The sequence below is a fragment of the Montipora capricornis genome, chromosome 10 (assembly GCF_036669925.1).
Source record: "Montipora capricornis isolate CH-2021 chromosome 10, ASM3666992v2, whole genome shotgun sequence".
NCBI lineage: Eukaryota > Metazoa > Cnidaria > Anthozoa > Scleractinia > Acroporidae > Montipora > Montipora capricornis.
This window is the reverse complement of record NC_090892.1, coordinates 67,815,189-67,832,164: the sequence shown is the minus strand read 5'-3', so window position 1 is coordinate 67,832,164 and position 16,976 is coordinate 67,815,189. Positions and strand designations below refer to the sequence as shown.

General features: G+C 40.8%; 1 protein-coding gene and 1 pseudogene across 1 annotated transcript in view; one reads left to right on the top strand and one right to left on the bottom strand.

Annotated features, from left to right (window-relative positions):
- LOC138019024 (uncharacterized) overlaps positions 1 to 2,098 on the top strand; it is a 4,034-nt pseudogene extending 1,936 nt beyond the window's left edge.
- The window catches only part of LOC138019566 (uncharacterized skeletal organic matrix protein 7-like), a 22,749-nt gene extending 5,773 nt beyond the window's left edge, over positions 1 to 16,976 (bottom strand). The window contains exons 1-2 of the mRNA XM_068866413.1: positions 16,718 to 16,976; positions 3,888 to 4,155 (exon numbers count right to left, since the gene is read on the bottom strand). Of these exons, the coding sequence (XP_068722514.1) occupies positions 3,888 to 4,155; positions 16,718 to 16,904 (455 nt within the window). The 5' untranslated portion in view covers positions 16,905 to 16,976. The remainder of the gene's footprint in view (positions 1 to 3,887; positions 4,156 to 16,717) is intronic.

Here is a 16,976-nt window from a genome sequence, read left to right as displayed (position 1 = left end):
CAAGCAACACTTGACAAACATGAGGAAATAGTTTTACATGCACTCCTCACAAAGCTCATACAAAAAGGAGATAAATTATTGAAAGATGTGCTCATGAAGATAGGGAGTTTATCTCCCCAGTTTTTCTGCGCCCTAAGAAGAATGAGAAATATCGATTGATATTGAATCTCAAATTTGCCACATATCCATTTCAAGGTGGATACCCTTCAATCATGCATCAATCTAATGAAGCAAAACTGCTTTATGGGATCCCTTGATTTAACAGATGCATATTATTCAGTTTCCATTAGCCCAGAATCACAAAAGTACTTGAAATTTCAAGTACAAGATCAGTTATATAAATGTGTTACCTTGCCTAATGGTCTTAGCTCTGCACCGCGAATTTTTACCAAACTTATGAAAACAGTGTACTCCACTTTGCGAACTAGAAGTCATGTTTCTAGCGGCTATCTTGATGACAGTTTTGTTCTTGGCGATACATTTGCTTAATGTCAAACAAATATCAATGACAGATATGCCCTTTTTAATGACCTAGGCTTTACTGCCTCAGGGGAAAAATCAGTCACTCTACCAACTCAAGTTATAGTACACCTAGGGTTTGTGTTGAACTCAATCTCTGACTGTTAGTCTCACTAAAGACAAAATTGATGACATTACTTGTTTCGGACAAGATATTATAAGCAGACGGTCATGCTCGATTAGAGAAGCTGCTCAACTGATTGGTACTTTCCTGTTCATCTGGTGTAGAATATGGACCCTTGTTCTACAAACAGCTTGAAATTGAGAAAATTGATGCTCTTAAAAAACATCAGGGTTCCTTTGAAGCTCAGATGCAGCTTTCAGAGCTTGCTAAATCAGATAATCGGTGGTGGATAGAGAAAAGCTTCCAATTCCCAAAAGAAATTTCTCACGGTAATCCCTATTTTACACTGACAACTGATGCCTCCCTGGAAGGATGGGGGGCACACCGAGGCAGATGGCTTCCTGAAGAAATTGCTGAAAATAAGCATATCAATTGTCTTGAACTTGAGGCAGCTAAACTAGGCCTCCGGGCACTCTGTGCTAAAGATGAAGGTGTACACATTCTTTTACAGCTTGATAATGTTACTGCAGTGACATTTATTAATAATATGGGTGGTACCCATTCTAAACCATGCAATAATGTAGCACGAGAAATTTGGCTTTGGTGCCTCGAGAGGAGGATTTGGCTCACTGCCACCCATATTCCAGGAATTCAAAATGAAACTGCTGACAGGGTAAGTCGCAAATTTGAAGATAGGACTGAATCAATGGCAGAAATCCCAGTATTTTCAAACTGCTAGTAAAACGTTGGGGAAGACCAGAAATATATTTATTTGCTTCTAGACACAATTATCAGTTAAAACCTTTTGTGTCCTGGCATGCAGATCCTGATGCCTTTGCAACTGATGCAATGTCCTTAAGTTGGAAACATAAATTTGTGTATATTTTCCCTCCTTTCAGCATGTTGTCCAGGGTCCTTCAAAAGTTGCAGGAGGATCAAGGCCGAGCCTTAGTCATAGCCCCACTATAGAGAACACAAGTTTGGTTTCCCAAGATGAGTCGGATGTTAATCAGCAAACCAGAACTTCTACCCAAGGAGGAATCCCTTCTACGGTTGCCACACGACCAGACCAAGCTCCACCCACTATGGCCCAAACTTCAAATGATGGCATGTCTCTTGTCCGGGCGAGACTGCGACAGCAAAACATTTCAAAACGAGCTTGTGATATCATCATGGAATCTTGGAGATCGGGGACCACCAAACAGTACCGAGTGTATCTGGAGAAGTGGAGAAACTTTGCAACAGGAAGAAATGAGAATCCCATTCATCCATCCGTAGCCAGTGCTATTGACTTTTTGACACAATTTCATGACACTGGGAGTAGTTACGCAGCAATTAACACTGCCAGATCTGCATTGTCTGGTGCAATGGAATTGACTGATAGCCCTTACACAGGGGTGAACACCCCTTGATCAAGCGACTTGTTAAAGCAACTTTCCAGTCCAGGCCACCTCTTCCACGATATCAAAGTACCTGGGATATGTCTACAGTTTTGAGTTTGCTTAAGACTTGGAGTCCTGCTAAGGAACTGAACTTGAAACTATTAACTGTTAACTTAGTTATGTTGTGTATATTAGTTACTGGACAGAGATGCCAATCGGTATACTTAATGAACATGAAACATACGACTAAAGGGAAATCATCATACATTTCACCTTGAGAAACTAGTTAAACAGTCCAAGCCAGGGAAGCCACAACCAGTTTTGGTTCTGTCTGCATATTCTGCTGACCGGAGATTATGTGTAATGACATACTTAGAAGAGTATGTCGTAAGAACGGCTTCACTTAGAAGCTCTGACCATACTAGACTTTTCCTTAGCTATAGCGAACCACATCACCCTATTTGTCAAAGTACTATTTCTAGATGGGTCAAAACAGTAATGAAGAAAGCAGGTATAGATACTGAGAGTTTCAAGCCACACAATACCAGAGCGGCTTCAACTTCAGCTGCTCTTAGGAAGGGAATATCCCTAGAAACAATCATGGCTGCTGCAGGGTGGTCTGCAGAATGTACTTTTGCCACTTATTATAAGAAAGATGTCAAAGAGGATGGTACATTTGGACAATCTATACTAAGCTGTTAGCTGTAATATTGTCTTTCATGTCCATGTATGTTATTGGAGGTCCCAATAAACCTATCCCTGTTGTCGTTATGGATAGTTTGTCCGGTTGTTGGTTTGTGCAAGGCTCATGTGCTTTAAAGTCTCACGAGATCTCGAATATGCAAATGAGGAGGTAGAATTAAAAAATTAAACAAGCCTTACCTTTAAGGTGAGGTTTGATTGGAATTCTACCTCCTCATTGCTGCATAGAGAGGTCACGTGCCCACCCTAAAATTGGGACTCTACCCGCCCATTCAACATGGGCCAATGTCTTTAAAGGATGATCTTCACTACGCATGCGCTCTCTCACGTGATCTCTCTTTGCAGCAATGAGGAGGTAGAATTCTAATCAAATCTCACCTTACAGGTGAGGCTTGTTTAATTTTTTAATTTTGCCACATCTTGACAATTGCAGCCCGGTCTGGGACTATTTGAGTGGCCACGTCTTGAGTGACAAGCTCCAAAAATCCGACATTCCAGAGTCGTGCAGCTCGATTCATTACTATCTTTTGATACGATCTCAAACCAGGCACCTCTTGTCCACCCTTAACTGCGGGAGAGGCTATCTATCTCTTCGAAGAAGAAACAGGAAGCCTTGATAATGTACAAAACAGTGAATGAACTTGCCCCGCCGGGAATATCTTTAACATATTTTTGCTCAGTGTTAATCTGATTACAACTTGAGAAACTGAGGAAACACTTGCTTTGCCGAAACCAAACACTAATTACTTAAAACGAAGCTTTTCTCATAGTGGGCCGGGTAATTTGAAAGCGAAAATTCTGCTATTCCGCAGTTCATTTATTTTAAATATCGGAGCAACTTCAGAATGCCCCGCCACAGCTAACCACTATTGTTTCCCCTATGCGGCATCTTTTGAAGAACGAGACGTAATACAATAGAGCCTATTCTTATTCAATATTAAAACAAATTTGCCTGTAGGCATTATTTCTGGTGGCTTTAAGTTGTCTTATTGTTGGAGCAAACGTTCCTTCTAAGCTTATAACGGAGTCAGGGGCACATCATTGGTGCCCGACCCAGCTGAGTTGACTTTAATTGTTGCATTCTATATACGGCCCCCAAAACTATCAGCATGTATAAATGTAGACTCTTTACTTGGGCTAATTGCCAATAACGAATTTTAACCAGTCAGACAGAGACCGAAAACAAGATATCAATGTTTAATACAAGGTTTACGGTTTACCTTAAGTAAACAAAGTCGAAGTTGTTTTCATCAACCACGTTGAAAAGCAATCCCGGATGTCCACTGTTTACCCCTTTCCATCCTGCCTGGTTTAGAATCTCTGCTGACACACTGTATGCCTGTGATGCATCAATGGCCTGGCCGAGTGCGCGACATATGATACCACCTTGAAGGTCCAGAGCAGCCATTTTGTAATGTTGGTTTGGAGGTGGGGACTCTACCAGGCTTGTGCATTGTACCACTGCAGTCAGTGAAAATTTGCTGCCATCTAAGTTGAAATGGATTCAAGAGAAACAATTTCAAGTTATAAAAACGCTGTTACATTAAACGTAATTATAACTGCTATTCTATTTTTTGTAGTTGGGATTCTAAAGTTACCCAGAGAAGAAGGCAGCGTTTACACGAACGTGGTTTCGATCACATCGACACGCTGTAATGACTTCGAAACCGCGTCAAAATCGATGCGGTTTGGAAATGTTTACACGGAATCGTTTTCGCCAGGAAATCTAAGTCATAATGGTATAATCGAGCGCTGCACTACCTGCTAAATTCACCATTTTGAATCGGGCCGAATGCAAATTTCGCGCCAAATAGTAACCGTATTTAAATCGCTGTAGTTTCGCCGTTTACACAACAGACTGGAACCGTATCGTTCTGAAAACACTCAACTTTTGGAAGAGTTTTCAAATCGACCCGGGATTAACTCGTGTCACAGTACTGACCTTTTATGGGCACTTATTGAAAACATTCTCGATCCGGAAAAGTCGGACCTATAAGATTGTTCTTACCTTTGCTTTCCAAGAGACTGTCGAAGGATGCACTTGAATAATCCAAGATTACTACTAATGTAACTCATTGCCAAACATACTTAAAACGATGCTGATTTGTATGCAGCAACAAATGAATTTTATCACTTTGAAATGATCTTAAAAAAATGGACTTAAATTTGTGCTTCATCTTCATAACATTATTATTATTATTATTATTATTATTATTATCATTATTATTATTATTATTGTTATTATTATTTAACAGTAAATCGTTAATTTGACATGAAGACCAGGCCACCGACAGTAATTAAAAGGGTGCACGTGAGTGGACTAGACTGTGTTTGTGTTGGATAAAAAAGGTTTCAGCTTTAGCCAACCGAATTATTTCGCGATAAATTGGAAATCAGTCCTACACACTCTCGGATCATTACTATTTCAAATCGTTGGTAATTTATTTCATTTTAGAATAACAACATTTCACATTTCACAACCCTGTCAAATATCATAAGGTCTCATTGCCCTGAGTATGATTGAAAACACAGTAGCTTTGTAAAGTGTTCAGGTTTTGCCCTGACAAAGTGCTCATTTGCACAGATGTCCTTGTTAATTGATTTGTAGACTAAAGGCCACGCAAATAAGCTAAATACGTGTCGCAATCTAAACTAGACGCTCCATGAGCGTAAACTGGGCTGCCTGTGGTACGTGTTACACAAAAACAGAAGGCACTGAGTTGGGTGATATTGGACTGCAGCGTTCCAATAATTTTTTTTTAAAGTGGGGGAGGGGGGAGGGGGGAGGGGAGGGAGTGATTTAGACCATTTGTGGGGTCACCTAGTCGTCATGCCAGCAATGGCCCTTTGGCTCACACGTTGAATTATTTTGTAATGTCGTGTCCAGTTTTGAGGTCTTTTACTTTTTTAAGCTTTGGGAATAAATTCAGTTCAACGATAACAAAACACGCTCTTGAGTGAATTTCACTCGTTTCTTCTTTAAAGGGGCTATGTCACTCAAAATGATATAATCCATGATTGGGGTGCAGGGACGGCACAGTGATGAGAGCACTCGATTTGATTTGCGTTAATTGTTAATTTCAGTTTACAGTGTCCCCAATTAGTGCTCCAGCGCCAGAACGACTAGACACTCATTAAGTTGCTTTCCTTTCCTTTTTGTTTCCCAAAATGCCCAAAAATAGGATGGAACATTGCAAGAACCACTTAAAACTGTTGAACAACTTAAAAGAAATACTGCAAAAGGAAAAAGAGGCATGGATGGACATAAATGTACAAGATTGAAAGAGGATTACATTTGAATAATCTTGAAAAAAGTCGGCTCGACGTTTTTCAAAATTATGACAAATCGCCTCGATAAAGGTCGTTTTTTTCTCAGAATCATTTCGTTTGTGATGTAACTATAATTTTATCGGTAAAGGATTCCACATTACCATTTTCGAATTTTTCAACTCGTGATTAACTAAAGATTTTCTCGAAACACCCTAAAATAACGTGACATAGCCCCTTTAAGTAAAATTAGTCTGCAAAAAAAATAACTGCAAATTGCTCTGACGGACGTTTTCCTGGACGTCATGCATATCTAGAGTTGCACTAAGCAAACGTTTATGCCACACTCAAAGGAAGGACTGAACATGTTGTTTCCCCTTGATAATTTCTCTTCCTTTCAGTCTAATCTGATGAAAGGTCAATTTCTTTTTTGGTTTACGGTTGCACCAAATGGTATCGCAAACCCAGGAGTTACGGTGTAGCACTTTTATTTCGCGGAGTTTAATTTTTGCGGATAGTACTTGATCCGCAAAAATAAGTTCCAGAAGAAAAAAACCACAACAAAATTAAAAACCGTAAAAATTTACTTCCGTTAATATAACTAAAAATGGCTTTTAATCCACATACAGTGGGGTCAAAAAGATCGTTTATTTTGATATTTTCATTGAGAAAAAGCAACTGGAGCTTGCTACAAACAAAACGAAATGATTTAAGGTTAAGTCAATACTTCAGTTTCCAGTCTCTGGAGCGTCAATCAAAAGGTCACGTTAACCATTTTCTAAGGCCTCCAGGATGCCACATTTTTGCCACCCGTTCTCGATGATTGAGGGGTTTTTTTACCAAAGAGTAATAGAAGTTGAAAATAGTCTCGCTGCTTGAAAAGAAAACCGCAAAAATTAGTTCCCGCAAACTTCAAAAAATCGCCAATCCACAAATTAAAAGTCTTGCAAAATTTCATGCTACACGGTAACAGTAAAAGGCAGGCCAAAAGACAGATGAAGAAAAAATAACATAGTTTTTATACGAAACACTGAATTTCGAATTCTCGGCGAAAGATTAATGACAAGCGATCGTATAAAACACTAAAATTCCTGGGGAAGGACACAATGTTCTGTCAGAAGAAGAGGCAACCACAAAGGTGCACGTGATCACCTTGAGTCAAGGTTCTTGTTTATAATTAATGAAGAATGTTCGTCGCTTTTAGAGTTAAACAACGTCACGGTACTTGTTAGCCAAGAAACTTACGTCATTCGTTTTTTAATTTTGTCGTAATATTTAACTGAATATTTATATTTAATCTGTCGGGTCGGGAAGCCTGTTTCGTCGGGTTATTGACCCGTGACCGGAAACTTATCTGGAAAATTGTTGATCAATCTCTTCACTGAAGAACCATCTGTTTCAATAATGAAGCAAAAAATGGAGAACAAGCTTTCTTTCAAATAATTTTTGACTGACAAGAATTAAAAATATCGAGGATCCGTTACCAGGATTAATCATAGTAAAGTTGAATGGGCGTTCTCCGAGAACTGGCCAAGACGCAAGGCGTTCTCTGAACAATTATTTTGTCTTCAATGATAAACAAATCCATGGATGTGCTATGGGTAGTCCTGTCAGCCCCGTAGTGGTCAACTTGTGTATGGAGGAAATCGAAGAAACATTAATCGATTCAACTCCTGTTCCACCGAAAGTTTGGAAGCGTTATGTGGACGACAGTTTCTCCATTATCAGGGTTCGTGCTCGATTTTGTCTGTAAAATTCCAGGAGTATTCAAGGAGTTTTCAAGAAGAAGAAATCGAGTTTTCAAGGAGTCTTTATAAGAAGATTTCTATGCCATACATAGTGTTTCAGTGTTTTCTTTGCTGAAAAAGCCTCCCTTGATATTCCTTACCACATCCTGCAAGTTGAGTGCACGCATGGACATTTTAATTTTAGGTTTTAATGTTTCCCTAATAGTCAATTTTGGGCTCAGTTTTTGAAATGTCTCTTTTAAACTTAGCATTATGCAACCTCAACAATTTTCACCCAAGCAAAAATTCAAGGAGTTTTCAAGCAGTTTTCCGTAAAATCCTTTTTTTCAAGGGCTTTTCAAGTGCCCTTGAAGTCTAAAATTAAATTCCAGGGCTTTTCAAGGACTTCAAGGGGCTGCACGAACCCTGATTATTAAAAAGGGTGCAGTTTCCTCCTTCCACAATTCACTGAATTCTATTGACCCCCATATTTCCTTCGCCATCGAACATGAATCCAATAACCAGTTGTCATTCCTTGACACCCTCGTCTCTCGCGATTCTGGGAAACTCAATGTTGACGTTTATCGGAAACCTACACATGCAGATAGATATCTCGATTTCGACTCTCACCACGACTATAAACATTAAATGAGCGCTGCTGCGACACTTCTACTCAGGGCTTTAAACCTCCCCAACTCTGAATCTGGTAAAGCCCGTGAAAATGCTCGAATTAGCGTCGCACTACAGTCTAATGGTTACCCGCCAAAAATCACTACTGATATTATAAGAAAGAAATCTTCAACACCGACAACACCAGCACCTGAGGAATTAGCCAATATGTTCTTCAAATGGGCTGACCCATCCAATCGACAGAACTTTGCGATCCTTCCCTACATTAAAGGTATCACTGCGCCACTCACGGGAATTCTAAGAGTCACGACATTCAAGTCACCAACAAACCAATTAAAACTCTCCCACGGGATTCCCTGCCCCTAAGTTTCGACCTCCTAAAGACGATCAACGAAATATTGTTTACAAAATCCCCGGGTGTTACGAAAACTAAGACCCTCGAAAACTAAGAACTAAGACCTAAGACCCCGGGGTCTTAAGACCCTTTGTTGATAGTGGTAATTAAGGGAAAGAAACCTGGGAAAACTTACCGCTAGTCAGAGATTTGAGCGCTGGATGTTGTCTCCCTACAAGGTTTAACTTGACGACGCCAGGATCTCTTTGAGTGTTGTGTGACAGAAAACACAGTGACATTCGTCGGTGTTTACTTATTGGCACGGAAACTCTAATATAGTGAAGTGAAGCTATTAGTCTCTCCCCTCGGGGCTTTTCAGGACTAATTTACAATGTTTTTCGGGGGACTTTAGCCAGACTGCTTATTACATAGTTTACAATTTATTTTAGGAAGTGAAAGATGCCCCCGTCCAGACAAGCTCAGACCACAACACCGGGGACTACGTCCCCTATTCTTATCGAATAATGAGTGGGTTCTTTAACGCCCATACTATTTAATTTCCAACAAGCGTGATGAGACGGGACCTCCGGTTTACAATCCTTATCCGAGAATACTTGAAAGTCTAACCATTTGCAGATGTAATTACAAAGGCAGCACATTTTCCTCTGTTATTTTAACACCCTGAGTGTTGGTCCGGCCGGAGTCGAACTCACAACCTCCTGCGTGACAGCTCAACCAACTGAGCCATCGGTCCGGTATAGTAAGATAGAGTCTTTCCAATGATGAAAAACCCATGTGATACCCCGGGGTAAATTTGTCAGCACATATTTGTTATCCAGTATCAAAACAAGTCCAGCGCGTATCATTGTAGAGCTTTTGGGCGCGCATTCACAATTTAGCCGTAAGTCACGTCCGACAATGAACGAATGCCTTAGTATGATATGTCTGACGGGGGACTGAAATAGTTTCACATGTAGGACACAAGTGATTTTCTGCTAGTTTCGACGCATTTGCCGCACTCACATGGTTATTACTTAGCCTATGCCGGTGAGGATATCAAGTGCTGTTGATTGGTGGGGAGGGGGGAGGAGTGGTAGGGGGTTTTCTGAGGTTTCTTGACAGCAAATCCCAGGAGCATTGGTCAGGAGACTTAACTTTAAGAGTGTAATGTGAAGTGCTAGTTTTCTACCCCATTTGAACCATGTGAGCGTTAGCCCTAAGGACAGTGACCTGACATGTTTGTCCCGGGGTATCACATTTTTAGTGGTTACATCATTGAAAAGACCTTATCTTACTATATTAGAGTTTCCGTGCCAATAAGTAAACATCGGCGACTGTCACTGTGTTTTCTGTCACACAACACTCAAAGAGACAACGTGAAGAAAGATTGTATTTTGGCGTCGTCAAGTTAAACCTAACCTGCGATCAGGCCCATTTTTAGCTTCGCCTATTTTCTCTTATGTCGTCGCTCGCTAAAATTGGGCCTGACCAAAAGTCTCTCAAGAATTCCGGACGGTCGGCCAAATTTTGGCCGACCAAACTCGTGATCTGATTGGCTGTTGAAACGCCGGAAGTGAAAATGCCATGGTGGATGCGCGGAGCTCTCGCGAAGTCCTCGAGACTAATCCGCCATAAGTGTACGAAAAAATTTACTCCCTTTTGTTCTTACAATGCCGTGGACGGTGCAACTTGATTTTATTTGTATAAATGGAGATATGCCATCTGAGACATCTCATAACTTGTCCAGAATCGGGTTTGAATCTCTGGAGCGAGTGAAATTAGCGATTCCGTTGTCGAGCTCTGTGGCCGTGCGGTTGAAAGTACTTTGACACAAACTTCCCTGATGTTTTCAAGCTAAATAGCTGGTTCTTTCAAATGGCAATGAAAGCCGATGCATATTGGTTTCCTCGATGAGACAAGGGACATATATATCAACAGGAGGAGATGCTGATAAAATCGCAAGTTACACGTATGCATGTTTTGAATATCTATGTACGGCTTTATTTATTTACTGTACATGACAGGCCGTTGGCAAAACCCGGATCGGATCGGATCGGACCGGACCGGACCGGATCGGATCGGATCGGATCGGATCGGATCGGATCGGACCGGATCGGATCGGATCGGATCGGATCGGATCGGATCGACAAAACCCGGACTGGTTCAATATCAAAATTCCTGCCAATAGACACATGAAATCCCTGGGTCACCAGTTAAGGTTACTTCCCACCTTCACGGGTGTCCTTCCGGAAAAAAGTTCGTACTCGCGTTAGTTTCAATAAAATCATAACAAACTATACATCAGAAGAAAGTTTAGTAAATGTAGTTTATGATAAATATACTGCTTTAGCGAGTTTTTCTTTTGGTAAGTGTTAGAATTGGCGCCGGTAAGACGTGAAACCGCCGAGGGTTCTTCTGTTAAATTTATCGGGTATCGGATGCCGCTTCACGAGCAAAATGACTTCACAGTGTTGTTATTCACAAGCCATCAATCAAAAAAAGCTTGTCAGGAGATTCCGATATTTAGAATAATTTCTCATGGCGTCCATTTACACAACATACCTCGCATATTTTTGGCTACTCCAACCTTAGATGCGGATATCTAAACAACCAATCAGAATATCGAAAACGCCTGAGACAATTTCGTTGATTGATGGCTTGTGAATAACAACACTGTGAAGTCATTTTGCTCGTGAAGCGGCATCCGATACCCGATTACACTATATCTGTTGGCGTAAACTACGTTTATTAAGACTAAAAACAAAATAAGTATGCAAGGCTGGTTTTACGGCTGTGAGGATATATAGTGTTTGTTTGACCAATTTTCGTCAGGCACGGCCCGACTCCTTCAGGGAGTTAAATCATAACTCGTACATAACTCCCTGACGAAGTCGGGCCGTACCCGACGAAATATTGGTCAAACAAAAACTATATATCCTCACAGCCGTACTGAACCAGCCATACATAATTATTTTGTTTTTAGTCTAAATATTATTTGCTGGTCAGATCTCCCAAGATCCGGCACTTGTACTTTGTTCAGCTGGCCCTTGCATACAAAAACTGTCCACATTTATTAAGCTTTCTTCTGATGTATAGTTTGCAATGATTTTATTGAAACGCAAGTACGAACGTTTTCCGGAAGGACACCCGTGAAGGTGGGAAGTAACCTTAACTGGTGACCCAGGGATTTCATGTGTCTATTGGCAGGAGTTTTGATATTGAACCAGTCCGGGTTTTGTCGATCCGATCCGATCCGATCCGATCCGGTCCGATCCGATCCGATCCGATCCGATCCGGTCCGGTCCGGTCCGGTCCGATCCGATCCGATCCGATCCGATCCGATCCGGGTTTTGCCAACGGCCTACATGACACGGTTTGTTTGCACACGTCATAATATTTCCAGTTGATTTAACTTAAAACTCGCACTCCAGAAACTAAAATGGCATGTTTCCAGAGAGATCAATTGTACAACAATAAAAGAAACTTTGCGAGTCCATCTTAATGTTCGTACTCCATCAAAAAATTAACAGCCAAACTTATCATGCGCGCAATTCTAGAAATACACTGCAACTGAAGATATTACCCGAAAAAATCACCAAAGAAACCTTCATGGGCAAACACGTTAAAGGACTAATGTATTTCTCTTTTGTTTCTTTAAAAATCTATTGCCAAACCGTCCAACGACAAAATGCTAGGTTATCTCAATTACAAATTAAGATGTCAAGCTTAAAAGATTGCATATTCAGTGAAGTTCGGAGGGAGAATTACACCGGCCTTTGCCGCAATATAGTCGTCGAAAACATTCCCCATGCTTTAAATGTGTTTTTTTCAAATTAAAGCCAACGGTAACTTTCGAATTCGTTTATAATATTCCTCCCACGGTAATTAACTCTGGTCAAAACAAAATAGCGTGAATCTGCCGTCCACGCGTGTATTGGTGTAATGGAAGTAAATTTGATTGGCCGATGAACGACATGTCAATCAATCAAAAAAAGTGGGCGGAAGGAATTTCAAAGAGGAATTTGGTCAGGCTCTATTTTTCGTTTCGCCAACTCCACATTACGTACCACGCGAAACTAAAATAGAGCCTGATCGCAGGTTATTTCGTACTACGAAAGCTAAGACCCAGGGGTCTTAGGTCTTAGGTCTTAGGTGTTAGTTTTTCGTAATACCCCAAAATCCCCTGCACATCTTGTCCATGGAATTACATTGGTGAAACAAAAAGATCATGCAGCACCAAGAAGAAAGAACATATCAGGAATACAAAACAATGTACTAAAGATTCAAATGTTGCAAAACATGCATGGACTTTTGATCATGTAATTCACTTTGATAACTCTACGATTATTGACAAAGGAAATAACCGCATTAAGCCTGGTTTCCATATGATCGTCCGGATAGTCCCGATCGTCCCAGTCGTCTCAAAAAATTTCGAGACGATCGGGACGATCAAATGGAAACGCTACCTAGACGGTCGTAAACGACCCGGACGACTGAGACGACCTCGATCGCTTGGATAGAGTTGAGTTCTATCCGGACGATCGGGACGATCGTGTAAATTTTGAAGCGATCATATGGAAACGCTCTCACACGACTGAGACGATCGGGACGATCGAGGGCTATCCCATAACTCCTTGCTCACGTGCTCCATTTCAAAATGGCGGCAGGAAACACGGAGTTGCACTCGACACTCTTTATGGAAGAAGTGCAAAAATATCCTGCCATTAACAACAAATTTTTTAAGGACTATAAGAATAAGTTTGTTAGAATGAATATCTGGAAAGCAATAGGGGATAAATTCGCTTTGGAGGCGGCTGAAGCCGAAAAAAAATACAAGAATCTCCAATGGGCGATACTTGAGAAAAAAAAGGTCTGTTCCATCTGGTTCTGGACGTGATGCTGTCCCCTCTCCAGCAGAGTTCAGTAATTTGGATTGGCTGGCAAACCACATCAACCAACGACCATCCTCTGTTAAAAACATGCAGAGTCGCGTTGAAAGCGAAGATGATGCAGATCATGGTGAAGAAGCAGAAAGCCCAAACAATGTCGAAGACTCGCTTGAGTATGAGGAAAGATCAAGTGAGGATGAGAGTCTCTTGCAATCTGAAAGGTCTGTTTCTCCAGCTACTGATTCTCCGTCTTCTTCTGCTGCTGCTACTGGTGGTCAGCCAAAAAGGAGTTCATTTTGTTTGCGAATATCGCGCCAAAATTCTGTTGTCGGACCCAGGAACATCGCCGACGACCGCGCGTCTTCAGCCTTTGAAGCCATCGAGACGATCGTATGGAAACAAGCAATCGCCTCAGTCGCCCGATCGTCTAGAAATTTTTTGAGACGACTGAGACGATCGGGACGATCCGGACGATCATATGGAAACCAGGCTTTAGGAAGACACTTGATGTCATACCGCAAGACTGTTGAGACGGACGATAATTCATGCGCACTCCCTAGACAACAAACAATCTTAGCACTTTCAGCATCCCTCCGAACATTCCTTTTACATATTTTTAATTTGTGCGTATCACTCATTTAAATGTTTTAACGGTTCATTTCATGTTATCAGTTATGTTCATCCGTTGAAGACAGTAGACTGGCTGTCGAAAGCTCATATTTTAAATAACTTGATTTTTACCAGAGAACGCCTGTATTGAACTTTACTATGACAAGAATTAGTCGAATTTAATTTTTTTTTTACTACCTGAAGACTGTGCAGAGGTGAGTACAAATAAGTAAAATTATAAATAGCCAGAAAATTGTAAACACAGACCACTGAAGGTGTTCGATTACGTCTCACGGTCTCTGGTATATTAGGGACTTTAAGATAGTGGAAAACGGTAGGCTGGGACGGTTGGATGCGTATACCGGAGACTTTGGACGAGTACGGTAGAAAGGCGCGAAAATTTTTAACTTAAGATTCGGCCAACACGACCGTAGGACGGTGGAATAAACATGTCTTTTGAAGAGGCGAGAAATTCTCTTGTAATTTCTTTTGCAGAAGGTTCAATTAGCGAGGAGGAATTTTTCTTTTATACCATGAATACGAATCAGTGAATCTCTTTATCCTTACTGGGAGTTTGAACCATTTTGTTTAGATTCCTTGGATTCTAGCGAGTGTAAATAAGCTAAGGGGAATTGGTTCATAAACAAAAAATGCGGCTACAATTATCTCTTTTACCTTTCTTTTCTGCTTTCCTCCTGTGTCATGGTGGATTATGGATAACGCTACATTGAGAACAAGCAAATTTTGGTTTGAGCCGCGATGTGGCCGAGTGATGTCTTTGAATGAACTCAGAATTTTGGCTAGCTCGATTTTTTTATTTCAGCGATGGATAAATCAAGACAAACACAACCAAATGCACATTTAACCCATTGGGTGATCAGTTTTCAATGCATAATAAAGGAAAAGACTGAAATAGTGCGAATAAGTATGGATGAATTCCTACCGTTTTCACCGTTGATTCCACGACGAGAAACCTGGCGAAAACGTACCGTCCTAGAAGCACGACGGTCAAATGTCACGGGGATTTTGCGTGACATGACACTCATCTAACCGTCCCAGTCTACCGTCGTGTACTATCTTAAAGTCCCTATTAACGAGAACTCGAAGAAGAGGTAAATCAGCGACTAAATTTCTTGTGCGTGCGTGTGGTGTGGCGATATTTATTTCAAGCTTCTTATGCAAATTTTTGACAGAGAAAATTAAATTTTAAAAAAAAAATTCTACTTAAAGGTTGTTAAAAAGCTTTATTTTTGGTAGTTAATTTGGACGAAAAAATGTCACAAAAACCTTTTCCAGCGTAAAATTTATCAAAACAAACAAAATATTTGCTATTAGAGGCAACCCAGTAAATGTATTTATTATATGGAGGAGAGTGTTTTACTGGGAACTAAACCACTCGTAGATTCCATACGCCACTACATCCGGGACCCGAGTGTCGTATTTTCCGTATGTCACCTTTGTGAGTGTCGTATCGTTCAATGACGTCACGATTCCCGCCTTTTTTTCCCCGCCTTTTTTTATAAAGCCCAGTCGTATTTGTAAAACTTGACTACTTTGAAACACAATAAAATCGGAAATATTCAATATTGAGTCTCCATATAATAAAAAGAACATTACACGTTGGCTCGAAGATATGAATGTTATGTTCTCGTGGCAAGAACAATATCTCACTCGTTCGCTTCGCTCACTCGTGAGATATTGTTCTTGCCACTCGAACATAAAATTCATATCTTCTCGCCACCGTGTAATATCCTCTATTTACGTTCGGCGGAGCTGAACTGTAAGTGATAGCGACAAAGAATGTAAACATTTTCCTGTTGGCATGAAATGCACGGGTGCCGCTATGGCATTGAATTAGTCTATTGTTATTTAGATATATAAGGTTTGTCAGGATGTAATGTATTCATCTCAGCTCTCGAACTTTCAAATTTTACTTTATATCACTTTGTATGTCTGGAAATCTTATATTACCTCTAGCCCCCAGAGGTTAGTGCGCCTGCATTTGGTTAGGGAATACGTTCCTATTTTCCCACTGGGTTTTTGGGTTTGCGTATCAGGTGGTTGCACATGCTTTAGCCTGAGTGGTTCTTACTTTATGTTTATCTTGTAACTAGTGTCTTATCTGAGCTTTGTAGCCATACTCGGACGGCATTAAACACTCAGGCTCACAGTTCGAGCTGCACACCCATCCTTGTGTACGAGTCATGAATATATTAAAATAGGAATAATTATTGTCGCTTGAAAACGACTTATATTGCGGTCAGGGCTTGGAGTTAGAGACATTGTTTAGATAACATGAGCTTCCTCCCTGTCCTGTTCAAGACAGAACGCTCCAAAATAGGTCAAACAGAGCAACCGTATAAAAAAAAGAAGATATTTTTGATGCATCAAAGGAGTTCCCAGATGATGGAACCTTCCATACCGGGAGAAAAACAAGGATAAACTCCGATTCAATTTAGAACTCTAATTCCTAAATTCCCTTGTACATGAAGGCTTTTAAAGCCATGAGATTCTGTAACGATTCTTCGGGGGAAAGACGGTAGTTCTTGGGGAGTGTTCAAAGACCAAAACGATGAAGTCTACAATTTTCTTACCGTCGGTACCGTATTTCATCGTCTTCTCTAAGCGAACCTGACTCCGCGAAAGTGTTTCCAGAGTTAAGCACACGTCATCCATACTACACGAGCGTGAAATGGGCAAAAAAGTAGTTATTCCACCATTTGCAGTGTCCACAATCAGTGCCAAAAAAGCACAGACAGTAAAGGGGATAAGAAACAGCATTTTAGTTTTTCGAGTAGGCTCCTGTGAGATGGAGCGTGACCTTTTTAACCAGTAATGCTCATGGGAAAGCGG